Raw genomic sequence first — 26,605 nt, 5'->3', positions numbered from 1 at the left:
TTGGAGTGAATAACCTAGGTAGCAGCTCAAACTGTCTTCAGGGTCTATGCTAGGTTTCTGCAATAAGGGTGGCACAGCTGCTTGTTTAAAACAGGAAGGAAACACTTCATTGATCGAATAGCAATGAATTATACACCAAGGTTCATATTTTCGTATTTTCTCACAACTGCAATCCCTCATTGAGTCACTTGGTGGAGCCAAAGCATAATTTTTGCCACATTACGCCCTCCGTTCCCTTTTTTGTTAAATGGACTCGCCCATGATTAGCCGCCTCCTTGTGACAATAATCTCTGTCAAGTGAAATACAACAACAGCCGGAAAGGAAATGCCACGGTGCTCCCTTCAAAACAGAACAACATAATTTCTCAGCCAAAGCGGACTTGTAGGGAAAATAATAACCTTGAATCAAAAACCTGCACGTTTACAGAAGAAACTAAAAATAATTCTCTATAACAGCTTACTATATGGTGGATTATGAGGTGGACACCACTGATTTTCTTTCTTTAAAAACGGTCATAAGCAAAGGTAATTTTTACATGGAAGCCTTACATAAAAATGAAAAAAAAAATGATGCAAAACACATCCAAATGCACATTTATTTATTTATATTTTGCCCAAAACTTCCACAGCCTTCATTGTCTTTTTATTAGCATCATTTGGGGGTATTATTTTGAAAGGTTATAAGTAACGTCCACTGGTAACTCCGCTGGTCTTTATGCTCTCGGTATGTCAGTCACCATGGTGGCATACAACAGAGCAGAGCGGCGGCGGCTCTATCTTCACTTTTAGCTCCATCAAAATGCAAACATAGTAGATTTTCTCAGTGAGAGGACGCGAGTCTTCCTCTGATAATGGGCGCGAGCTGGTTGCTGACGGGTTAGCCGCTTGCTATTTCCTCACTTTTTTGTTTGCTGGATCCTTACATGGAATTTCTCCCCCGTCGCTAGCAGAGCAGAATGCTGAAGAGACAAGGAATGGCTTTAATGAACGCTGGCTTGAATAAAGGGACAACACTTTTTACGCTAAGAAAATAACTCTTAAGAGAGGGAGTTTGACCGGCGCTTTTAAAGGAAGTTTCCTCCCCGGCGAGGACCGGTGTTGGCAGCCGGATTCGGCACGGGCAGCAGAAAGACAGACACCCTGAGGAGACTGCTCGGCTGTCTGGCTCCAGTCGTGGCCTGGCTCAGGGCACTCCCAGCTTACCCGCTAGCATCTGAGCACAGGCGACGAGAATAAAGCAAGACAATAGGGGGACTTGTTTTGTATATATCCTACCCCTGGATATAAGTAATTTTAAGGATAAGGAATTCCACATCCTCTAGACGGCTTCTTCCAAAACAATGGCGTCTTACGTGGATAACAGCTTTCGGCAGGCTGTGATGAAGAATCCGGCTGAACGGACGCAACAGGTCAGAAGAAATTATTCATTGCATGTTGCTGCTAATTGGATTTTCATGAAAATTAGTAGCCTCCGCCGTTTTTTGTCACTTTGTTGCTACATTTTACCATTGCAACATTTTAAAGTGTAACAGTTAAACAGTGTTTCTGAGTGCAACTGTTGCCATTCAGCTCGTCTCAGCGGCTACATCCCGCTAAGCCCTCTATCAGCAGAGATAATCAAGGCTACTTAATGTAACAGGAGCTGCGGCCATTGGTGGGACTGTAACCCGCCTGTGGCGTATCGCATCGCTCTGTGTATTGTGGTTTTACATCTCTGCACGTTGCAAACGTCGTCTCTTGCAAAACTGATTTATTTATTTTTTTTTGCATACAACAAAATCTAAATGATAATGGTGACAGAGCTATATGTAAGGGTGTTAAAAGAGAATAACACAAAGGAGACGAAGGAAGGGCAAGGGAGCCGAGAGGAAATCAGTTTGATCAGAAATGAATAGGATGTAGAAAATCGGTAATTGGGCGCAAAGTCAGGCTCGTGGACAGCACACTGCCCTGATGCAGATGGTGCACATGAAAAGTATAAACAATGTTACAGTAGGGGAAGGAAGTATTAAGACTAAGAACATATGTAAAATGCATAATCCTGCTAAAGTACCGTAATATTACAAAAGTTTAGCCTTAAAATAATAAATAAAATATGTTTGTGCAGAGTCATACTTTTTTTTTATTGATGCATTAATGCGTAAATCACACTAACATTGCAGGTGGAGATGCAGCATTAGTAACTAGCATTACTGCTTGGAAGCTCTATAATAACAATTTAAAAAATACCAACATGGTATAGTAATGGATGTATTTTTAAAACGTACAAAAGATGCATCCAAAATAACTTACAAATACTTAAATGAGATATAAGTACATTGAGGGTCAGTGTCGCCCCATACCCACTCTCCAGGCACATCCCTGTTTGAAAGTCAAGGACAAGAGGCTAATTCACAGATAGCGCGTGGACTATATTGGGCTGTAAATTTGGACATTACCCCGGTTTATGGTAGACGTTGACAGACTAATGCTTCTGATGACTATCCTGTAGGTTACTTTTGATACCGCTTCACCGACTATTGGTAGTGGTCCATTAATGTTTTGTTATACAGTTTCTGTGGTGGACGGACATTGGTGCTTTTCTTGTCGTGCAGTTAAAATCGGGAGGAAAAAAATCTCCCAAACAGTTCCCTGCTACTTGTTTCTAAAGCTCAGTACTGTTACTTCTTTGTCCTACCTCTGAGAAGTTTGTAGTGCAATCCATATCCTGCCTGAACATGCAAATCCTGTGGGCTGTGGTTGTGACCCTTTGAGCTGCACATGCTTGTACACACCCAGGCTAGTAAGGTTTCAGATATATGACGTTATGCTTTGCATTTTTGCAAAGCTCAAATATAAATCCAGTTTGGCTGTGAAGCTGAAATCATTTCATTTGAGCCGTCTCCACGGCTCCGGTGCCAAAATCTTTACACATAATGGACAATCGATAGTCCATCACTTGAACCAGAGAGCTACAGTTAGTGGCACAGCCTCTGCCCATGTCTATCTCACATTAAGGAAACAATTATGGTGTCACTGGTGTCACATTGACAGACTAATGCTTCTGCTGTAAAGACCATGCCCTAGGCTCATGGTCTTTACAGCTTTATGCAAGTTGTAATTTGTATGGGTGACAGATGCCAACATGGTGATGGAAACTGGATAAAGAATTTGGCTTGTCTCACTAGCAGCAGTCTCATCTAAGATTGCTTCATTACCATTTAATGAGAAGTATTTTCATTGTTATTGATCAGTGTATTTTTAATTAACTGTCTTGTCTTTAAAGAAATGCTTTACATTTTTGAGAAGCTTTAATTTAAAAATTTGTGTCAATCTATTTTTTTCTTTTCTGAAAAATTTCTCAGGAAACGAAAACAAAAACATTTTTCCTATATCTGGAATTCTCTCAAGATCTGTGTCTAAAGCATAACCCGCCTCAACTTGCAACCCCACCTGTAAGAATTTACATCAGCATAGCTTTATGGCCATCTCAAAGGGCTGTTTATGAGGCAGTCCTAACCTGCCAAGAGTATGTGAGAAGATATTAAGCACTTGGAATTTCTTGGCTTGAAAAGTGTCAGATTAAAATACTTCAATAAAATATGACCTTCTGGAAGACTCTGTAAAATGATAATAAAAAAGAAATCACTGGTATGCCTCTGGTCCTTGAGCACTTTGGAGCCACGGTATCAAATCATGCTGTGTAAGTATGCAAACATTTCATCCCAGAGGGCTTTACTGTAGGAAGTCTCTGCACTTCTGAGTGAGTGAGTGACAGGTTGGAAGGAGGAAAATGCTTCCCAGATCCCATAGGTCATTGCAATGAAGAAAAATGAACAGCGAGGTTGACTAGGGCAATTTTAACAGCGACTGTGATTGAGAATGATGGTGTCATTTGGGACATTGTAACAGGATTTGAATGCATCCACGTTGTTTTACAGTTACAGAGAAGTCCAAAGGAATAAAAGCTCCTGGAAAGCCTCTGCTTTTTCTGCAGAAACCACTATATGGAAATCTTCTGACTCTGCACCTACATTGTCATTGTTTTTCTGTACCAGCACCTTTCCCAAGTGTTCCTTTCAAGTGTCTCGGGACTGTGCTGGCTCACACAGTTTATCCTAATGGTGTTGGCAGGACCTCTCTGTCAGGATTAGCCAACAGTTAGAGGGATCTGTCTTTATCGCTCAGGACTCGCCACACAGTAGGATTTGACCTATAGCATACGGCAGGTTAAATAGCTGACCACTTGACAGGTAGTGTTCTGGCTGGCTTTGTTGCTCTCTGTCCTTTGTGGAGTTTATTTATATATATTTTTTTGCACTGTAAAGGGAAGGAAGAGCCCTGAATTTTTGACATTTAAGGTCAAAGAATAATCAAGAGGGAAGGAGATGGAGGACAAGGATGCAGTTTTTCTCTGAAGCACTGCTTTTTTTTCCAGCAGTGACATAAATTAAGATAATATGACATGGCTATTTGATCTGTGATGTCTTTTTTTAAAATCTGATATCTTTAATATATAAATTCAAACATATACTACACAGAGAATTACTTCCCTTCAGTTAAAGCACGGTTTCTGAAACTCGCGTTGTTTTTCTGAGACTTGCTCTCAGTGGCACTGTGTCGTGTCGTTTCCATTAGTTCTGTTTGTGTGACGATTTTACCAATTATCAGTTCATATGTTCATAACTTTTCTCCCAATCCAGGCATTTTGATTTTGTTCTGTTGTTGACGGATTTCCTTTACACACTATAAAATGCAGGTTTTTCTGTGGTTTTACTTCTTTAGTTCTTGACTGTCTGTTATTTTTAGGTTGTATTTTGATCTCTGTACAAATGACAGCGAGCCAGCTTCAGGAGAGGTATACTGATGTGTAAATCTTTGAGGACAAAGGCAGACATGCTTGGCTAATTAGCTCAATTTTAATATTCCATTCATTATCATTGTGTTATTAAATTTTTTTGCCCAGTGTCACATATTCTAATAAATACGCACACCATCACTGAGTTATTGTAAGACTTTCAAACATTTTATTTTTTAGTTTTATTCTTAAATATTTTGACTTTTAAATAAGAAGAATGAGATTTTCATTTGTTTATAAAATTCTGTTATGTTTTTGTTTAAATTGAACAAAATCTTCAAGAGCAAACTTGATTTAAGTGGATTCAGTGTCTCTGTTTGGCCACTTAAAATGGGTTATAAATGCAGTGAAATTAGCTGGTTTGAAGATTAAAAAGACAGCTTGCACAGACTGAAAATGAATTAATGAGTGATATCACTTCGTTTAGTTTTGCTGGAACCAGAATGTGCACATACTTGTCTTTCTGTGGTGCGCAGTTGTGGCTCTGGTTTATTTTCAGCAAGTAGATGGATGCAGGACGGACATCTCTCCTCTTGTTTAGCCAGGTGGCAAAGCTAAAGGCCACAAACAACAGTCCTCTGCTGTGGTGACCCCGTTTCGCAGTCACATAGCTGGAAGGACACGCTGCCTACTTTGCATTGTTTCCACATATTCTGGATCAGCATAAGAGATCAGAGAAGACCTGCAGTGACCTTATAAGAGACACTAGGGGGAAGATGGATGAATTTAGAGGAATGTAATGGCCATTATTTAGCCTTGCAAATTGCAGTTAGTAAGGTAAAGAACCAGTCAATCCAGTCCAAACATCTTCAATGTTTCTGATTATGAAATAATCATGATTGAGAAGCGTCAAACAGAAAATAAAGTAGATGGCAGACAGAGATGGGTTTTTATGTGTGTTTATAAATTTTGTAAAAGCAAACTATATTTTCTTTTAATACTGAAGTATTGCTTTGTGAGTACAAACAGTAGTTTAAATTTTTTTTTTTGATGCAGCAAGGCTTTTACAACTTTAATCAGTTTATGTATGTCTGATAATCAAAGCATTTGCCAGACTGCGAAATGACTAATATGGACAAACCCATCCTGGTGCTCAGCATCCTGCTTAGCGCAGTCAGGAAGAGGAAAGCCGTCAGGATGCTTTTAGAGGAGGAAGAATGTCTGAGAACCCCAAAGCTTTGTTTTTATTTTTTTTGAAGAGTGGTGTTGTTTTCTAGCTACCTTTCTATTTTTGTAACGATGTCAGAATCATGGAAACATCTATTTAAATCCCAATCACTGGTTGAAAAACAAGGATGAACTTCTGTAGTGTTTTTTCCCCCCTTCTATTTCTTATATGCAGGAGTTGTAATGGTGCAATCTTCCTAGGCAACACAAGGTTTCCTAATTCTCCAAACCGCCAATCTGTCCTGTATATTTAGGTGCTGCTTGCCTTGGCATTTGCAGGCACTCTGCAGCAGTAACCCTGTAGAAGTAAAGTGATGTCACATGTTATTCTTGTGTTGAAAGCGGAGACGGCATACAGACTGAAGTGGTTACACACACCGCGGTCTCAGTGACGTACATTTCCCAGTTTAAATACAGGAGATGATTTCAGGAAGGACTGGAGGGAAAAAAAAAAAACTCCCAACATATGATGCATTCAAAGAAGACCGGCACAGTTTCTTACTCAGTTATTTAAATCATACTTGCACATCTTCTTTTTTTTTTTTCCCCATTAGTTTTTTTTTTTTTAATATGTTGTTGTGATGGCACTAAAGCATAGCATTGTCTGCTGGTAGGTAGACTCATAAATCTATTGATTATACCATAAAAAGACTTAAATCTCATGACTGTATAGGATGCTGCTGATGAAAAAGTTTGATCTTATAACCCCTTTTACTGCAAGAAGATGACATTTATAGATGTTATACAGTTCATCGGTCATATAAATGTCTGATATCGTAATTGAATACAAGGCAGGCATGTTTTACATTCCTGAGGCTATTTTACTTACTGGAGTAAACCAGGATGTTTGTGTAGCCCTGCGTGCCAGTTACTCCCTAAAATCTAATAATGAAAAGGGCAATCCAGAGTAGTTTGTTTAAATGCACCACAAAGGTTGAAGCAAATTAAGCACACAAACACTTTCGCTATTCTATAAAGCATCATAGCTAAAGCTCTTCAGCTTTTGGGTAATAGGGGTGTATTTCTACAATAAAGTTATGCGAACATGTAAAATACTGTTAGGGATGTATAAATGAAACCTGTAAGAAATGCTTGACATTAATTAAGGATGATGACTGTATTCCAGCTGTGATAATATGTGAAGTAATTTAAATTTTTGTGTATTCTCAGCTGGTTTTCAGCTTGGCTGATTTGGCGTTAGCTTTAGGTTTTGTTTTGATTTGTTTTATTTATATTTTTTCTGGATAGTTTTTCCAGCTGAGAAGAATTTGGGAGAAATGATGTACTTTGCTCAGTAGTTGTTTGGAAGTAGATCTGCAAAAATGTGCATTGTGGCTGCATTGCATTCTGGTTCATTGAGGCTACAGAGACATACACATTTTATTTTGTTTCTTTTTCCCATGTGCTTAAACGGCAATTGTAAATTTGGAGACGAGTTGGTGTTTTTCTTTTAAAAAATTGTGTGAAATATGTTTTTTAGGGAAAGTGATGCATGAATTGTTCGCATTTTCTGGTTTAGCACTAATCATATCAAATATCATTTTAGGTGCTGTTGTGGTGGAGCTTGTCAGCAGCTCGACCCAGTTTTTTTCTTTGACCCAAGAAAACGAGTGTGGTGAGGTAGACTTCATCTTCAGGGGATGCACTTGAAAAAGTGTTTTATCTCACAGAAGTTGAAAGTATCCTCGATTTCCTTGAGCTAAACTGTGTTCCTTTTACAACAATGGAGTGTGAGAGAAAGTTAATGCAACACAATGGCTGAAATGTTTATCCAGACACCCCTGCTGGCTTCTGAGTTGCTTACTCTGCACTTTGAGGTTGCTAATTTCATTTTCTACTCTTGGAAGTTTTTGCATTGAGGGCTCACTCCAGGTTATCACAGTGGTAGCTTTGATCAGTTGACAGGTACTTTTCTTTTTGAACCGCTTTGCAGTACTTACAGAAAAATGCATTGTCTCAAAGCATTGCTATCTCACTCTTAGTGCTACTCTTAGTGTTAATTGGAAAATTCAATGATTATGTGTAGTCCTGGGTTTCTCAGGTTTGCGCTATACATTTGTACTTTAGTGAAAAACATTGTTTTAGTACATTTATGTGCTACATTCCATGAGATATTTTTAAAGCAAAGCAATCCTGTTTTGGAGTCGAGGCTCCAAGAATTCCATTGGCCTTTATAGCGGAAGGCAGTAGACCTCATGCCACTGAGTGACCACAGTCTTTACATAACTTAGCATGAGAACCACTTGACTGTGATATTTGCGTGACTGCTATTGAATTACCCTACTTACTATAGCGCCCATTAAAACCTTTTTTGGGTGCGACTTGGAGGGGAAAAAGTGACGCCTACATTACAGAGAGCATGAGTTGAGAAAAATTTAATACTCTGAAAGTTTTGCAATTCCTCAAATCTTGGCTAACACAGTTAATCTGATCTTTGCCTTATTGTAACACCGAGCACTTCTGGATATAATCTAAAGCTCTATATTATGCAACAATTACTTTGTCTGTGATGGTTCTACTATCCTTGTTGTAAACAAGTGCCAGACTACTTTGAGTGAATGTGCTGCTTAGCTTCAGTCACACAGAGTACAGGCTCGCTTTGCTGTATAATCTACTATATAATCCTTCCTCATGGTGAACTGCTCAGACATGACGTGGATCAGATGGAGAGCTGATTAATTTGTGTGATTAGTGAACTCTAAATCCCACTATACTGGTTCGCCACGTAGCTAATACTTCACACTATTTGTAACAATGGCACAGGGCGATTCCGGACAGTTCTTATTGCAACAACGGGTAAAAATCAGGGAAATGTTCTTAGTGGAGCTGCATATATACAAACCGTAATGCTGTATTTGTTTTTGAATGCTTTGATTTGGAGATTTTTGTATCAGTTGTAGTGCAACACATGCACTGAGATTTGTTTGTCTGAATGCTTTCACCCTTACGAATATGCATCCTTTTACTCTAACTAGTCAGGCTCTATAATAGTATCGCTCAGTGTGTCTGTGTACTTTGTTTTATTAACACGTTGCCTCTAGTGATGGCTCACCTGCCTGAGCTGATGGTTTAAAATATTTATCAGTGAGACACTGCCAGCCTGCTTCACTGCACCAAAAAGCACCGTCGTAGCTGACACTGTAATTGAGAAAGGGTCTTTGATTTTTTTGATTTTTTTTTTTTAAATTAAAGCTCCTTTTTGTTTTTATGATATGGATTTGTTATTTCACAGATTTGAGATGGCTTAATTAACATATAAGATTAAAAGGAGTGAAATATACAGACCTCCCTACAGTAGTGACCCCTTTAAACAGGGGAACAGCCGACAGTGGTACCTTCAGTCATCAGAATCAAATGGCGCCTTTAAACCCCGCCAACCCAAGCACAAAAGTGTAAACACACACTGCAAATTAAGTGGAAGTGTGCTGTAATGACATGTTACAGTAGTGATAACATTGTCAGTCTTATCATGCACACAATTACTGAGTTTGTGATGCCATGTGAAGTAACATCATGTAATGACAATCCATAATAATTGTACACCACTTGGAGCACATAAAGGGCGGGGGGGGGAGTGAAATCATCAGGGTTCGATGTTGGTCAGATTGCGGAATGACACAATGCAAAATAATACACAGTGATAATGGGAAGTGGCTTGGTGTGAGAGTCATACGCACAAGGCTGTGTGACTGTGTAGTGAGCCTGATGCTGTAGTGTTCAGCTGTAACACTTTTTGCTGGATGTGTCTTTGATCCTCATGTGGCCTGTCATGCCTCATGCAAACTGTGGTTTATCAACAGCTGTGCTGGTGGTAGGCAGGTGATTACTTGCCATGTGAGCTAAGAGAAGCGATTCATTACAACACTAGCGTGAGCAAAAACAGCTGTCTGGGTTAATGGATGCTGTTGTCAAAAGTGAAAACTGCAGCAGCAGACCTTGAGTTCTGCCAGCAGGAAGGAGAACTGGACGACTTAAAAACGAAACATTTTCCCCATTTTGAAATCGGCTATTAGTTATAGTGTTGTTCCACTTCCTGTGTGCAGTGGAGGAAACTGGTGTACGATATATGTCTTGTTGCAACCTTATCTTTGTAATTGGTCCCTGAGGGTTTGACTAACCTGTGGCTGGTCACGTTTCCAACTCTGCAGCTCTCCATCCTTCCATTAACCATCAGGGAAAATGTCTGTTTATTACCAAGGCCTCAACGTAATCTGATTCTCACTGGAATGTTTGACAGTTTCTTGCTGCTTCCTGCTTTTGGAAAGAAGGGGCATAATTATCTTTGGCTTGCTTGATCTGAACCTTCAATTACATCCTCTTTCTAACGGCTCCGAGTGAAGATTGCTTGGGTGCCAGTCTGAGATTATCAGTATGCTCTCTCCTGGTCTTCAACTAGAGAACTTGTGAGTGTGCTTTGAATTTTTAGGCTCTTTCCTTTGGGAGAAGTTTGTGTAAACACATTTACTGCTGTGATGCAACATTTCCCTTGCAGCGCTGTTGACATTGATTTCACTCTGACATTGTGGCACCATTTTTTTTTTTTCCCCCCTCCTCACTCCTACAGCAATAACCTCTCTCTAAATGTTGTGACGTCAGTTATAGCTGAGCATTACTTATTCAGTCTTCAGCTCATCAGCGTCTCAGACTTTGACCAGGCTAATTGACACTTGACTTGGTTCACCTCAAACGGCAATCCACTGCCAGGCGTTTTCCCATATGGCCCTATAGTTCCTTCACACTTAAGCCACTCCTGTTGAGGGCAAACACTTTTCATTAATCATCCTTGCCACGATTAGTATGCAGATCTCCTTAGGTGTTGTGTTGCCTTAATGTAGCAAACGCCAAGTATCAAAAATAGGCTTACATAACGTCACACTAGCAGTTCTTTTGAGAGGCTAATGTGTGTGCAATCTTCTTAAAGTGGTATTTGCTTATTTGTGATTGAGTAATCTGGTTACCTCCAATGAGAAAGCAAACAAGGACTGTAAAGGGCCGTACATAACTCTCTAAGAAAGGGAATATTGTTGAGAAAAGGGGCGTTAGTCTGAACTGTACAGCACAACACAATGAGCACAAGTCTGTGACAGAAACATGATTCTGTCATTGTGACTAGCATGTCATAATGACAGAATCATGATGCTCCTGCAAGTTTATTCATTGTAAAAACCTCAGGCGAGTACATTTTCATTGGTGCTTCATTTCATCCATACTGTTAATGTGATTCTGTGTCAAGAGTGAAAACTCAAGATAATGAGAAGTGATTCAACCCTAGCATGGGGAGTAGTGGTTGGTGTTAATGTATTTTACCCACTTGGTTAAAAAATGCACATATTTGGGGTGGGAGATAATTCAGACATAGCTAATGTATTGTGGCTTGGCTGCAGGGTTTTTATTGCACAGAATAACTTTTGATGTCCCTTAAAGATGTTTTTATGAGTTGTATAAGCAAGCTAGGCTAAACTCTAGGCAAGGACTGACAGATTTACTGCCGAAATTCAGTTTTACCATCCTTCACCAGGCTATACTGGCCTCTCCAGGTGGTTTTAATGGTATTTTTTAAATCTCAGTTTTACCACCACATGGAGACTGTTTATGTCTTTTGCATTGCTAGCAGCCCGTCCTTCGGCATCTTTAGAAAGTAGCTGCATAGTAGGTGGTGCCCTGAACCTTGTTCACATTACCCCAATTCATTCTTATCCCTCTACAGGAAAAACATTTGTTTCGTATTATTTTATGCAGTAGGCCCAGTACGTGTCATTAACACAATATAAAGGCTTCACTACAGGGTATTTCTGCAAGTTTTTGCAAGTGCTATGGATCTAAGCCTCACTTTACCACTGAGATGCACAATATGTCAGATGTTTATAAGACAAGTACTTGGTGAAAAGCATCCTTCAGTTAAACCTAAAGCGATCATTATGTTAGTTCTCTGTGAGGAAACATTTGATTGGTGAGGTGACATGATGTGACTCTTATCAACTGGGGGTGACTGGTTAACATATTTTAATGGGATGTCTTTTGTTAATATTTTTTGCTTTTTAGTAGATCATGGCCTTTTTTATTTTCATTTACCATCTGTTTAAAGGTGATTTGTGCACTTGTTTAAATTGAATACATGTATTGAAATTTTTTTGTCAAATTCACCCACTTCGAATTTCTGGCCATTGTCAGTTGTTATCAGTCCCATAGATAAGAGCAGCAGGCACCTTCCTGTAACAGCATGTAGTGCAAAAGGTGTGTTATCCTCCATTCTAATTGGGAAAATAACTGCATAGGTGATCTAGAGGATCTTCAGTGACTGTGTGAATAAAGTGCATGTGAAATCCTTGGAACTTCCTAACTTGTGGTTCATGTGTCAAAGGGTTTGTGTGTGTTAACTGTAACCATGATGTAAAAGTAAACACGGAAATCCAAAAGCAAACAGCAGGTTAAAATGAAACTAAAGATGATGAGCCTCAAACACAAGTTTCATCCGGCTGAAGACTGTTTCAATAATGTTGTAATTATCGTCTTCCAGTCACTCCCAGTCTGAAGATCGATCTTAAATTAAGCCATTATGTGGTGCTTTAGAAGAGCTTTTTTAAATGCCACGATACCCTATAAATACTTTTTATAGTTATTTTCCAATAGCCCTACCAGCGTGAAAATGATGGCGTTTAAAGAGGCAAAAGTTGCAGTGATTCCTCATCTTATTTTAAATGATATCAGTGTGTTATTACTTGATCGTTAAAATTTTAATGGTGCTTAATTTTTAAAAAAATGTTGTATTAATTGTACCTTTGGAACAAAGAGCTTGCTAGCCAGTTAAATACTACTTGTGCACAATGATGGGAAAACCCTTCAGCAGTTTTTGTTGTCTTTAGTTTCTATTTACATTGTAAGCTAATAGTTTCCTCACTGAGTCATTAATGGAATATTACAAAGTTTCATATGACTGTTAAGAAAATGGCGTTTGTTCAGTTAGCCAATTTGACTAACTGTTATAAAAAATGTCATTTCAAAAGATGCTATTATGTTGTACAATGTTCATTTAATTAAAATGTGCCATGTTCCTGTGGTTTCTTTTACTACTGGTTATATTGATGTAGAATGTCTGCAACTGTGTTTATACTTGACTAAATGAAAACTGTATGTAATTACATGTTGCATGCTCTGCTATAGGCTTCTGAATCCACCAGATCCACAAGTATAGTGTAGACCCAACACAATGACTCCCTGTTGCAAGCAGCTTGTGCTTGTCAAAAACGTTTAAAATCACACCAGTCATATTGTCGCTACATTGGAAATGGCCACTTTAGTTAAACTGTACCAACTGCAGTAGTGCACATGCCAGGAAGACTGAAAAAAGGGCTGGTGTTATAGACCCCCCCTTCCCCATTTTTAAAGGTAGCAAAATGGACCATTTAAAAAAAGAACATCTATGGCCACTTGGAGGAACACAACAAAAGCAATTAAAGCAAATACAGACTGCTATAAGCCAATGTTCCAAGAAGACTCAATGAATTGAAACTGTGAACTGGAAAAAAACAATTAGCTGGAGTTTTCTACCCTTCAGATTTGATTAACTTGAATATGGCCAAGAAAAAACGGGAAATTTCATCTTGTGACTGAAGTCTTTAAAGATCACAATTGTTTGCCATGTTTCTTTTGTAAAACTTCCTCAGGATATAGCCTGAAATCCCCTTCCGTCTGGAGGGAAGGCCTATTTCAGCATGAAGTGAAAGGCCTTGGGTGGGATCGTAAGCCAGTTCTGTAAACAGGAAATTTCCATTCAGGACTTAAGTGGGCTTGTTGTCAACCAATGTGGTGCATATACCACACACAAGAAAATCAGTTGTTAAGTTGTGAAACATTTGCAAATCCTAAGCTGGGGTTCAAGAACTGACATTAATGTACAGCGTAATTGTGATTGGATGCTGATACCGCTATTTTCACACAGGAGACATTGTTGGCTTTGTATGCTTAAGTGTCTCTCTGCTGTTGCTTTGTAGCTGTTGTGACCTAAAGTGGCACCTCAGCAGATACATCATCAGCTTTCATTGACTAAAGTGTTTTATTCCCCCCTGTAGCTTTTATTGGAATGGGGGGAGGGGGGGCATTGTTTCTTTGTCTCCTTTGGATTCAGCACCACGGTCACAGCTTTTGAGATAAAAAAGATGAGAAATCACACCTAAAACAGGCAAGCACTAGACCCTGCTCCATTGTGATGGCAGACGATGAAAGAGCATAGATGACAATGTTGTTAGCTACTAACAAAGGCATTGGTGCTGGCTCACTCTCAGCTCAGAGGGAACTTGCTGTTCATGTGCTGATAATCCTGCAGCCTGAAGACCCTCTGGAAAAGCTCCAAACATGAGAGCACTGACACAGCCAAGGTTGCATTTAAAATCAATTTAGGAATTGAAAGCACAGGATTGCAAGTGAGAAAGTAAGTCAATTAAGACATTGATTTTTTTTTTTTTTTTTTTTTTTTTCCTTAAAATATCAAACGTGTGTTTCATGTCACCTTGAGTGCTACATAGTGTCAATTTTACTTTGAAGGGCTATTATACTAGGAAGCACTTTAAAAGCTTGGGTTCTTTTCTTCCTGGAGGCTTTCAGTACTGTACTGGGGAGGGGAAGTGTGGGCTTTCTGTTAGGTTCACTATAGTATGCCTAAAAAATCAGGACCGTAAGACTGAAACATGTTTAGTCAGCTGTTCTTTTGGCAGTTTCTCTTTCTTTTATATGGGTGTGGGTTTTAAATGATATCCACTTAACAGCATCGAAAGCCTTCCTCCAAATAAGATAGGATTCTACAGGAGATTTCAAACAAACAAACTCCATCGTCCCTCTGGTGACTTTAGCGTGTTTGTGGCCTTGGAGAGCTAATATGCGAAATCTTTGTGAAAGCCGTTTTCTTAGAGATTTTCACTGGTTGTTCCCTAGCAACCAGCAGCCATAGTAGCGTTGCAATGTAGGAATTACTTTCTGCAGGAAGCCATAGGAGAAAGCAGCGGAGATGGAAAAGATTGATTATTGAATTCTTTCGAATGCACCAGGGGGAGGATTGGGATTAATGCTTCTGCGGTTTAGGAATCAACAGCACAGTATTGAGTCCAGGCAGTTGGGGAACCAGTGTTATTCTGCTCCCATTGTCAAAGTCTGGGGGATTTCATTAGTAACTCTCCTCCAGCCTTGGGCTTCTATTTGTGTCAAGTTAATTGGACAGAAGAGGAGGGAAGCTGGAACTGAGTGTTTCTGGATCATTTAGGCCACCAAGCAAGCCATTTGGCTCGGAAAGATTAAAGCCCATCTACACCCTACTTTATCCACCCTATCCTTTTCTTTTCGTTTTTGCTTTGAGCCCTCGGATTGATCTTTATATGGTGTTGCGTAAGTCTGTGATGATTGCACTGCACCTCTTTGAGGCCTTTGTTTGAGAGAAATGGGGCAGGTTTCATTTGGCTGGACAGTTGGCTTTGTTCCCGGGTATGGACCTGCTACGATGAGGTTCAGTGACACAGCAGAGAGATCCCTTTGTATCAAGTATTGGTCAAAGACCCCCATTGAGTCCACACTAAACCGTTGTTGTAGTTAGTGCTAGCTAAAAGAAGTGTGATGGTTTCACCCAAGACATTAGGATTATTAATACTGATTATAAACCGATATCTAGATATACTTGAGTTTTTTTGGAGTTGTAAAATGAACAAATCAATATTGTGGATCTTCATTAGTTCAAAATTGGTTCATATTTATCAGGATAAATATGTCATTGATTAAATTAAGCATGATTTCGTGCCCAATATTATCTTTTATGAAACATATTATCACATTTAAAGACATGCAGTGATTTATTTGGCATTTTTGCTCGAAAATGACCTGAATAATTAGTAGTCAAAAGTTGGAAATTGGCCTGTAGACTAAAGGATTAATTGACCAACACTTGAAGTTCCAAATATAAGAAAATGTGCAAAATGCTCGTACGTATAATATTGTTTATACAGAGACCTCCAGGAGAGCCAGCACGTGTCAGTGCTGTGTTTGGAGTTTGGTACAGTGGTTGGCTCTGAATAAGTCTGTGGACAGTCACATCACTGTGGTAACAAACTGTGTCAGGAGACCGCAGACAGGCTGTTGCTTGCTTATACAGTGTTTGATTCAGTGACGAAGATGGTCCTGATTTTTAAATCTGGCTCTGTGGGCAACCCAGATGGATATCAAGTTTGATATTCATCTAAAGTCATGCTAAGTGACTTGACGCAACTGGAGAAACGGGTTCTAACACAACACTGTATTTATGAAGATAGAAGTGGATATGACGAGAAAATAAGCGCAATAGCTGAACTTTTCACCTCAGGATTATAAATTCTGCCAGTTTGTGACCACTTATACCAGAGCATGTGTTGAATTTTGTTTCAAAGCTTTTAATTGCATTCATTTGTAATCCCACATCCTTGAATTTATTCTTGTGATGCTGTTGATAGCTTTGACTTCCTGCCCTGTGTGGCAGTTCTCTAGTGTTACGGGGTGCAACTGAGTCAGCAAATAACATTTGGTGCTAATTAGATAGCCCTGAGATCCTGTATCAGTGTGGCTTGTGTGGATAATATTAAGCACTAGCAGACTGCTGCAGGAAAGCGAATTCTCACATAAAGAAGAAATCATGTTGTTGATCACCTCAAGGACAGCAGTGCAGTCTTTTGTCCTTGCAGTGTTTACTGCAGCTTCTGAATAAGTAATCACTGTGTGTGCGCAAAGCAAGAAATTACCCCTTTCTCACCTTGTGCAACTCTCCTGATAAATCATACTCATATTGGTTATTTAATAATAAATTCTCTCCACTTGTGAACAATGCAGCTATTTCCCAAATGCTGACCATAAGAACTTCTAAAACTATTTGTATACGTTACATGTAGATGAGAAAAAAATTTCTCCTAGTTGGCACTCTTTAAAGAAAAAAAAGAAACAGGAAGTTTTTTTGTGTTCTTTGTGACAACGCTTGCGTTAATAATGCATGACTAAATATATTTTGAGTAGCGGCAGATGATCATCTGTCAAGGATCATGCACTTCTGTTGATACATGTTGTGAAAGGACTGAGTCTCAGAATAAACAGTGATTTGTGTTGTTATCTTTATATCTGCATTTGACTCATCATGAAATGGTTCTTTTTTGACACCTTGGTAATGAGATACCTTTTTATAGATCATCAATTGGGACTGAATCAGCTGACATTAATTTTTTTTAATCACTGGATGTTTTTCTCAATGTGGTTTGAGCAATAAACAAACTTCTTGTTCTTTCCATCAAAAACACTCGGGTGGGTGAGGTATTTATTTTGCAGCATTGTGCTATCTTGCGGCCATCAGATGAGATAGTGGGCTGCAGCTTTCAGCTGTCGTCAACATTGTGAGATATATTTTGACATGCTGCAGTGATACTCAAGCCCACTCCTTATATAACTTTATCTTTAGAATAGGTTGCTTGAGGTTTGGTGCACAATTCTGTTTGTGGAGGTGCTGGTCAGAATAAATTTGCACACATCCACTGCCAAAACACACATCCATGTAGGTAGGCTGTAGTATTGATCAAAGCAGTGCTGGAAAGGTCAGTTACCCTTCATCCGTTGTTTTGACATACTTACCGCTAACAAGGTTTTGCTTGAAATCAGTGAAGTGGACACACTTCCTATTTTTGACATCTTGCAACTCTCGTAACCAAACTTACAGATTTCCTGCTACTTCTGCAGTCCAGCTTGCATCTGATTTGCATGCATCAGGAGACTGAGAGTGTTTCACCTCTTCAGAGTTTTGTGCTGGCAGGCAACTCAAGTAGGTGCTGTTAAGCTCATTCACATGCCTCCCTGAGTCCTGTTCCAACCAGTCACTGTGTCCACCAGCTGCCCTGACCACAGTGGGAAATAAACAGCAGCTCCCAAGTGCTTTTAAATTTTCCCTGCCACTGTTGAGTTGTTCTGCTCCACCGGGCCCTTCAACCTCCCACCATCATTCAGTGGTGTAATTCTATTCAATAAATTACATCAAGCTGGTGTAAAAGTGGAAGTGGAGGCCATGTGGGTGTATTAGATGCCTTCCTGTTGACAAAAAATAGACCCCTGTCTGTTTCTCAGGCACATCTGAACAGGTGGCAGTGGAAGTGTAGTTGTTTTGTGCAACACTTAAATCTGCATCAGAAGCAAAGAGGAAGAAGGTATAGACCATGTGCTCTGCTAGCTTAAGTTAACCCCAAGTGCTTAATGTTAGTAAGACTGCTAATTAGCTTTGTGTAACATGTGCCAACTTCATTCAGGTGGCACAGGGTTTTAATATAGTCTCAGTGGCACAGCACTGGTAATCTGAGGATTTAGCTCCTCCTTTTGATTCAACATTTAGCCTTTTGTACAAGCGACCATTTTTCATTAGTCGACAATGTGAAGAAGTACTTGCTAAATTACACTGCCTGGTTGTTTTTGTTTGTTTTTTTTCTTTTTTGTCCAAAGTAAGTAATGCAATATTTCTTCTATTCTCTAGTTTCACTTCTTACTCTTGCCACATGCAATGTCTTTCCATTAAAGGGGGGAGGGAGGCAGGCACTCAGTCTTTAGCATTTGGCCAAAGCAGTCAGCGATAACAGCATAACGTCACTCGTCACTGTGTGACCTTGTTGTAGCCCACAAAGCCTCCACCTGCTCTCTCACACAGGCTAATGGATAAAAATACCCAGCAGATCCCATACTCTCTGTCAATACAGATTCAAGGACAGCTGCTGACCACCCTGTTAACACAGGGAATGTACAAACAAAGACGAGGGAATACACACATGCACACACTAACGCAAACAAAGACAGACATGTGCACCTTGTCGTCCACTGGAGCATCATACAGCAGCCCTGAGGAGTATGATGAATGTTGTGCACATTTTGGAATGAGCAGTTTTCGTTGGTGTTTTGTCTGCTCGTCAGGGGCAGCCTTTCTCAGTCCCAGTTGGCACTGACACAGACATGCTGCAGCGTTTGTGCTGAGCAGACAATATAACGCAATATATTGCCATTAGCAGATACTGCATTGTAGGCAACATGACCCTCCAACCTTCAGCAGCGGCTGTCTGACTCCCAGTGGCCTCTTTACCTTGTTACACTACTCTAGGCAATTTACCACCTCATTCAGCTGGCCTGTCCACTGCATCATTCTCCAGCACTCAATGAAAATTGTTATTGCATCTGCAATGCAGACGTATGCTCTTTATCCCACAGCCAGACATCGATGAGACTAACACTTAATTTCATGCGACGCCATATTAATGTCCAAAAGAACTGAGAAAAGGCACAACAGGATTCGTGCTGCTGTCTGTGTGCTTGTTTTTAATGAAAGTGACATTTAGCTGTTGAGCTTAATACTTCATTAAAGTAAGACCTGAAAGACACGACACGGTTTTGAAAATCAGGGCTGTAAATAGAATATTATTTTGAGTAAACATATAATGAAAAATAGCAGAAAATAGTAAAAAGAAATTGGATTCCTTTTGTTAAGATTTGGTGTTGTTTTCTGTCCCCTTTAACCAGTCGAATAATGTTATAATCTGATTATATTGTTAAAATTACGGAGTTTTAATTATTACTCATTTGTTACTTATGGTAGCTTGTCTTCTTTTTGTTATTTTCTTCTTCTTTTTTTAATTAAGTCTTCGAAAGATTTTCAAAATACTGTTTGATTTGCATGTTTTCATGGTTTTAAAAGCCGAAATTTAGCATTTTGTGTCATTTTTGTTTACAATTACACATATAGTAATATTTAAACGTGAGAAAACTTTTTAAGGCAGTGTGTTTGGAGTCATTTAACACATGTAACACATACTGACATTGCAACTGTTCTAAGTATAATATAGTAATATTTTATTAAAATATGCTAAACATACTTTAATTCTGCCTTCATGGATGGTTTACTCAGATGGTTCCTGTATCCCATATAGTACCTGCCATAGGTTAGTGAGGAGTAGGGGATGAGGGGCATGACCGAGATGGCCTCTTTGGACCTTGTGTGTGTCTGTGTGGTGTGGACACTGAGATATCTAGCCAGTGTCATGTGAGGAATGCAAGCCTCACCCCGACCTGACACATAAGATGGCCCCTGCACAGTCTTGGTAACTGATTCTTCTCTCAATTCGGGGGGACACAGCGGGGCAAACCTGGAATGGGTCAAAACTTCCAAGGAATGCTGCGGATCATGAGGTGGTATGCGGCTACACAGAACTGATACCTGAATGACTGACTGAATAAGAGCAAGCTTTTGTTTGCCCTTTAGGAAAGATGCTATCTGGTTATGTCTAAAATAAATTTAAAAAAGAAAAAAAAGTTGTTACAGTTCAAACAGTTGCGAGTTGCATTCCTGCGTCGTCATTATGGTATCCAACCCCGATGGGCTCTTTTTGCATACTAAATCTTTGTTGTCTGCTTCCAACCTTGAAGCGGTCGCAGTAAAGTTCACAGGGTGAAGGTATGGAGAGAGAAGCTCAGCCCGTGGTGACAAATGAGCGATTGTTATAAAACTAGGTCGTCCTCGCTCCCAAGTCGTGGGGGATTAATTTGTGCTTTTTGCAGCTATTTTCTGAAACAGAACAACAACAAATCCTCCCTGTGCAAAGTGCTGTGATTAGGACAGCCTTTGCTTCTCTGACTGCCAGGGATCAAGATGGTAAGCATCTTAGACAGGGATAGCATAATGAGAGAGAACAGAGCTGCAGCTTGTCGCCTGCACATTGGAAACTGCAGTCTTAATGGTCTGAAATTGCATTATTTTAAATCTCAAATTCAGATTTTTCTGACATTTCACGCACTTTGTCAGCACTTTCCAGGGAAAGTTTTCTTTCCAAAATATGGAAAGTGAAAAACACATTTACGTCGTTTTAGCATATGACGCATCGACAATAAAATTCCACGTCGATGAATTTTTATGGTCGACATCATCGATTATAGCGACGAATCGAACCCTAATTAAGATGGTGGTGTGCTCGTACAGCTCGATTTGTACTCGGAGCACGGGTTGCTCCTCTAAACCACCACCCAGGACAGAATGAAAGATCAGGATTTGCCAAATTTCACAGCTTGCCAGTGAGATGTTAGTCACTGTGAAAACTTTTCAGACGTGTTCTTTACAAGTTGCCTGGCAGTGCTGACAAAAGTACATGTGCTCCACAGCAGGTGGTCACCCTCATTTCTCTCACACTCACTGCGCCTCTCTGTTTCTCTGTACATTGGCTTGATAACAAGAGCTAAGACATTGGATAAGAAGGAAAAAAAAAAACATACCAGTTTGGCAATTTGGAGACTAAATTATTAATCAATTAAAATGTTAGTTGATTATAAAGGTGCTTAATCAGTGTACTTTTACTTAAATTTAGGTAAGATGGTCGGTTACTTTAATTACAGAGTTAGAAAATGACAAAAAAATATTCTCAGATATGAGGATTTGCTTCTTTTCTGGTTGATATTGATTTACATTCAACTTGGCATCACAGAAAACCCAATTCATGCGTCACGATTCGAGAACAGCTTGTGGTTTATTTTTGATATTTGGCTTGGTAAAAGATTAACTGATTAATCAAAAAATTGTAATCCTCTGATACCAAATAATGAAAACTAATCAGAGTAGAATAGATGCTTGCTCCATCTGCTATTTGTGTAACGGGGGAAAGATTAACACAGAAATGATGCTGAAAGTTGCGGAAGAAGTGTGTTTTGTTTTTTTTTTGTTTGTTTGTTTTTGTCAAGGCATGTTCCTGACTGTCAAATATGCACTTTGCAAGCAGGGTTTCGCCCCACAGGTAAATAGCAGAAATATGCTGTGGTACCTGATTGCCAGGGTACATGAATTGTGAAGTGCTTTTTTGTGGTCTGTATTGCTCCATATTTCCATTTCAGAAATCTCAGCTCTCTCAACTTTTTTTGTATTTAAACAAAATACTCCAGAACAGTTCTTACCTATATGACATTTAAACGAAAGCATAAAAACAAAATAAACTGAGCATCAATGTAAAACATTTTCCTTATTAGGCAGTAAAGACGAGGGCTTGCGGGCACTGATAGCGACAGCTTGAAGATGTAAATGTTAACAAAGGCGACTCTATCATTGATTTACTGTGCTGGGTGACTCAGCGAAGCACTGAACAAGCAATCGTACATCTGGTTTTATGAGTTTACAACATTTAATTGGTCATTTCTTTACAGTATATCAACATAGCATCACTATCTACAGTTTGCTCACTCTGTTGACACATATAACCAGATTTTTTTTTTTTTTTATCCTGTAATAACGAATGCTTCTATCCATAGAGTTTGAAAGTTTGAATCATCTGCTTGTGTATTTATGCATTTACAAGCAAAACTCTGATATCATGCAGCTGTCTGAAATCCACTGCTTCAAGAGAAATGAGCTGCCCTTCTAAGCTTCATTTAGTGTGGTTAGATAGTCAGAAAAGTGTTGTCTTAAAAGATGTAACAAAGGGCAGCACCAAGTATAAGATAAGGAAGGATAAAACTGTCATCATGAAATCATGCAATGCTACTCAAGAATATGAATCTGGAAAGACTAGGTTCTAGTCTGAATCTGTTCAAAAACTATCTGAACATCCATCAGGATACTCGGGCGAAATGTCCTTTGCTTCCCTACCAGAGCCTCTTTTGTTTACCTCTCCCACAGTGTCTCATTGTTTTTGAAATGTTTCAGCCCCTTTCTTTGATGTTTCTCTGCAGTGGGTGATAGATGAATGCAGAGGTCTGCTATCTGCACTCAGCCAGAGCCAGTTGAATAAATGGACTGGCCATTTGTGTCACAGTGAAAGGGCCTGACCAAAGGAGAGCTTCCTATGTGCTGAACAGACACTGTGGTGTTAAGAGAGAGGGAAAACCTCCACCTTTCTTAACTGTTGTTTAGGATGCAGAGCTGTTTGAGGTAATCCAACAGATATTTAAATTATAGCATTAATCACTGATAATTGACTCATCTTTTATCAAGCATGTGCTTAATATTCTGTTCTCCCAGCTTGTCAAATGTGAAGGTTTATTACATTTTTCAGGTATCTTAATCGAAACCAAACGTAGTGTTTTGACAGCTTAGTCACTAAAATACCTGAGAACATCCTTCATCAAGGTCAATGCACTGATTATTATTTATTTATTTATTTTTACCCAGATCCATGTTAAAATTTAATAGGTGCTTCTTTTGCCCATTCTGCACCTATCATATAATTTTAATGAATTTAAGCATCTTTGTTTTTGAGAACAAAAAGCACCAGTGACACGCCTGCTCTTTCACTCTGACGGAGGAATGAGCTCATTCATTCACAATGAGGTCATGAGATGGTACCTGATGTGGTAAAACCTGTCAGAAAGGAATTTGTTCTGTCAGACTTGCAAACGCATAAATTAGTCCTGTAATTGAATTGTTGATTAGCAAAAAAAATAAATGGCGTGTCGATTGTTGTTGCCAAAGACGACAACAAACAAGGTTGATATCAAGGAAGTCCTGTATGCACTATCTCGTGCTATAGATAGTTTGCAAGAGTTTTAGGCCTAAAATAAATTGTTTTGCTTTCCTGTCACTCGTGTCATGTGTGTTATGCAGCAAAACAATTCTCTTACCCGTCAGGTCACCGATACAGCCGTTTCTCGGTATTATCTTTTTCCTATCGTATTGCATTTGTTTTTACTGCAACCTCCAGTTGTTTTAGGTTATGGGAAACCTCAGTGAACACAATGCAGGAAAAACATCACAACTTCCTTGACCTCCCTCTGCACACTGAATGCTTTGCCACTCAACAGGCTGGCAACAGGCCCGACAGTGCACCCTTTCCCTTTGGGGCCATACATAAGGGGCGGAAAATGGAAGCTGCTTGGGGTGTGTGTGTGTGTGTGTGTGTGTGTGTGTGTGTGTGTGTATAAAAGCCTAAAACTAGGAAGACAAGGCCTGCTATTGTTTAATTTGTATCCTGGAAAGGAAATGCCTCCGCTCGTCTTACTGCATTGCACTGCTACCATCTGTCTTACAAATGACTCTGTAGAGTGATGACATATTGTGTTGCGTCAGGGAAATAACTGAGGGACTTCACAAAAAGGTTCAGTGCCAGTATGTAAATGGTATGTGAGGAACGTCGCGGCTAGTTTTGCACAAACAGCTTTGAAGTATCCCCGGGGCTTTATAGAGCACAAACAGCATCTTGGTATGTTTTTCCTCCTGTGGGGGCCACCTGTGTTCTTGGAAGGATTAGTTTTGAAAAGGAAGGGGGAGGGGTTAGATGGCGTCACTGAGTGCAGCCTGGGAGTTTGAGCTGCCAGAAGTTTTCGGGTTTTTTTTCTTCTTTAAAAAAAAAAAAATGAACAAGCTTTGTCTTAGACAAACAATGAGGAGAATTTTTGGCTAGATGCAGCCTTCATCAGCATGTCCTAGTTTCTGCTGCCCACTGCTCTTTCCTTCCTGTCTCTGTTCGAGGAGAGAGTGGCTGAGACAAAGGATCAACAAAGACGTAAAAGAGCATGAAGCAGGCATCACCTAAATGATGAAAGTTTATGTCAAAGGGCCTTCATTTTGATTTTGGTTCTAGGAGAAAGAGTGACAATAAAATCAGCTTTTACAAGCCTGTGCAAAGGCTTCAAATAGTGAAATAAAACAAATGAATTATATTAAAAGCACTAAAGCCCCGGTTGGTTTAAATTTGATGCCCTGGTCCACGCTCTGAAACTTTCATTTATCGTTTTCCTGTGTACTTTGTGGTGATTATGTTTGGCTCAGTGTAAATAGAAACCAGTATTAGAAAGAAAATCCAACCGGAAAATGTAAGGCTCGGGGAGTGGAAAAGATGGGGTCCATTACATTCTTTCCATACGGTCAATCTAAAATATTTGAGACTGAAGCCACAATTGATGGTTCTGCATATTTCTTTCTGCTAGGCTGTGTTTCAGTGGCGCTGTTTTATTCACTGTTATGTCACTGTGAAAAGGAGGTTTAAAAAAAACCCTGCAACCCTGCCATCTAGTGGTGTCTTTTGGTTTGAATTCTGTGTCTATGGTTAAACATAGAGCAGTTATTATTAGTATTTTATTTTTTATTAAACCAGTGTATGCCAAATGTTCAAACCAAGATGGAACAAATAAATTAGTATTTTGTATCTATTTTTCCCTTTGTGCTTTACAATAAAGTAAAGAATAGTGGCAGTGAGAGGAGGAACAATACTGCAAACAATGCAACCAAGTTCCTGTTTGGACGTATTTGTGGTTCCTCAGAAGTGGTGAAATTGCTGTTGTGTGGTTTGTGCTTTGTACCACTGCAAACCCACCAACATGCATTATAAATATAATGACCTAATGTGTCAGAAGGTCATGCACACATGCAATGTTACAAAATCTACAACAAAAGGCTGTATAAGAAAACTAGAGTTTCCTTTAACATAATGTAAAGAAATGTCTTTAGTGTTGCTGCTTTTGTTGTGCACAGGTAGCACATAGGATGAGTTTGGCTGACAAGGATTTGCAGTATGGGAAGATTTGAATTTAAATTTTAATAAAAGTTAGTTTTGGTTTAGGCAAAAATCTTAAAATACTTTGAACATTTTTGGCATTCAGTTATTATCTTCAGTAATTAAGTAAGTGCGAATTTGTGTTATTTGAATGAGGGTGTACCTTTGTGCCCTCGATGAACCTGGTGAATCAAAGTTCTCCTTCCAGCCAGTAGGTGGCAGTAGAAGTCTGATCATTATGCTTGTTGGACCGTGACTCCTGTTCATTGTGTTTCTGACCACAGACACAGTGAACATAAGGATTTGGTTAGCGGGGATATCAGTGTGATGTAATAGGGCTAGGCAACCCTCAGGGTAAATCGAGTTTCTGTTTATAAAGACCAAACCCAAATTTTAAAAACAGTTTGGGTCTGACTTGATATATATGTGGTGTTTCATGAAAGCCTGAATATTTATTGACAGCCCTCAGGAATCACTCTAAGTAGAGATTGCAGGCTTTACCTCACTTTCTCTGAGCAGAGAGTTGGATCTTTTCGGGATCAGCTGCTTAACTTGGAACTTAATAAATGGATTAAAAAGCAGAACACTGGTTCATTTTGCTTTTTCCTTTTTTAGAGTTTAATTAATCTTTTTTTCCCCCTTTTTTTTTTTTTGCTTACCTATGTTTCTTGTCTTTTGGTTTTTTTTTGGTTTTTTCACGGCCCATCCGAGCCCCTCCCATATGGCTGTGTTCCCCCAGAGAAGCTGGAGGAGGTGGCTGGGGAGAGGGAGGTCTGGGCTTCTCTGCTTAGGCTGCTGGCCCCGGATAAACGGAAGAAGATGGATGGATGTTTTTTTTTTGTTTTTCTATACATTTTTTCTTCTTCTTTTTTTAAATTTTTTTTTTTATTTTTGCTCCGACTTAACTCTACCTAGTACCCCAGCTTTATGCCAAACTACCCTAGTTTTTGTATTTTGCTTATAGTTTTATGATAAAATTTTTCACTTGAAACAAAAAAAAATGTTTATACAAAGGCTTGTAACACTGAGGCTCCTCTGACACTCCCCTCCTCCTCTGCTGACACATTTTGTGACACCAATTCAGCACAAACTGTGTCATTCAGCATTTGTGACC

The 26,605-nt window shown here is 39.4% G+C and overlaps 1 protein-coding gene across 12 annotated transcripts in view; it reads left to right on the top strand.

The window, feature by feature from the left end:
- The first annotated feature begins 704 nt into the window (after positions 1 to 704).
- Positions 705 to 26,605, top strand: part of rapgef2b (Rap guanine nucleotide exchange factor 2b) — a 108,240-nt gene continuing 82,339 nt past the window's right edge. For 8 of the 12 annotated variants that reach the window (XM_025910125.1, XM_019363983.2, XM_025910117.1 and 5 more), the window contains exon 1: positions 706 to 1,409. In XM_025910125.1, the coding sequence (XP_025765910.1) occupies positions 1,341 to 1,409 (69 nt within the window). In that variant the 5' untranslated portion in view covers positions 706 to 1,340. Of the gene's footprint in view, positions 1,410 to 26,605 lie in introns of all 12 variants that reach the window. The other 4 variants (XR_003221528.1, XR_003221529.1, XM_025910129.1 and 1 more) reach the window with 2 other exon arrangements.

Source organism: Oreochromis niloticus, linkage group LG2 (genome assembly GCF_001858045.2).
Source record: "Oreochromis niloticus isolate F11D_XX linkage group LG2, O_niloticus_UMD_NMBU, whole genome shotgun sequence".
NCBI classification, from domain to species: Eukaryota; Metazoa; Chordata; class Actinopteri; order Cichliformes; family Cichlidae; genus Oreochromis; species Oreochromis niloticus.
Note: the sequence above shows the minus strand (reverse complement) of the source record. Positions and strands in the feature narration are given on the sequence as shown.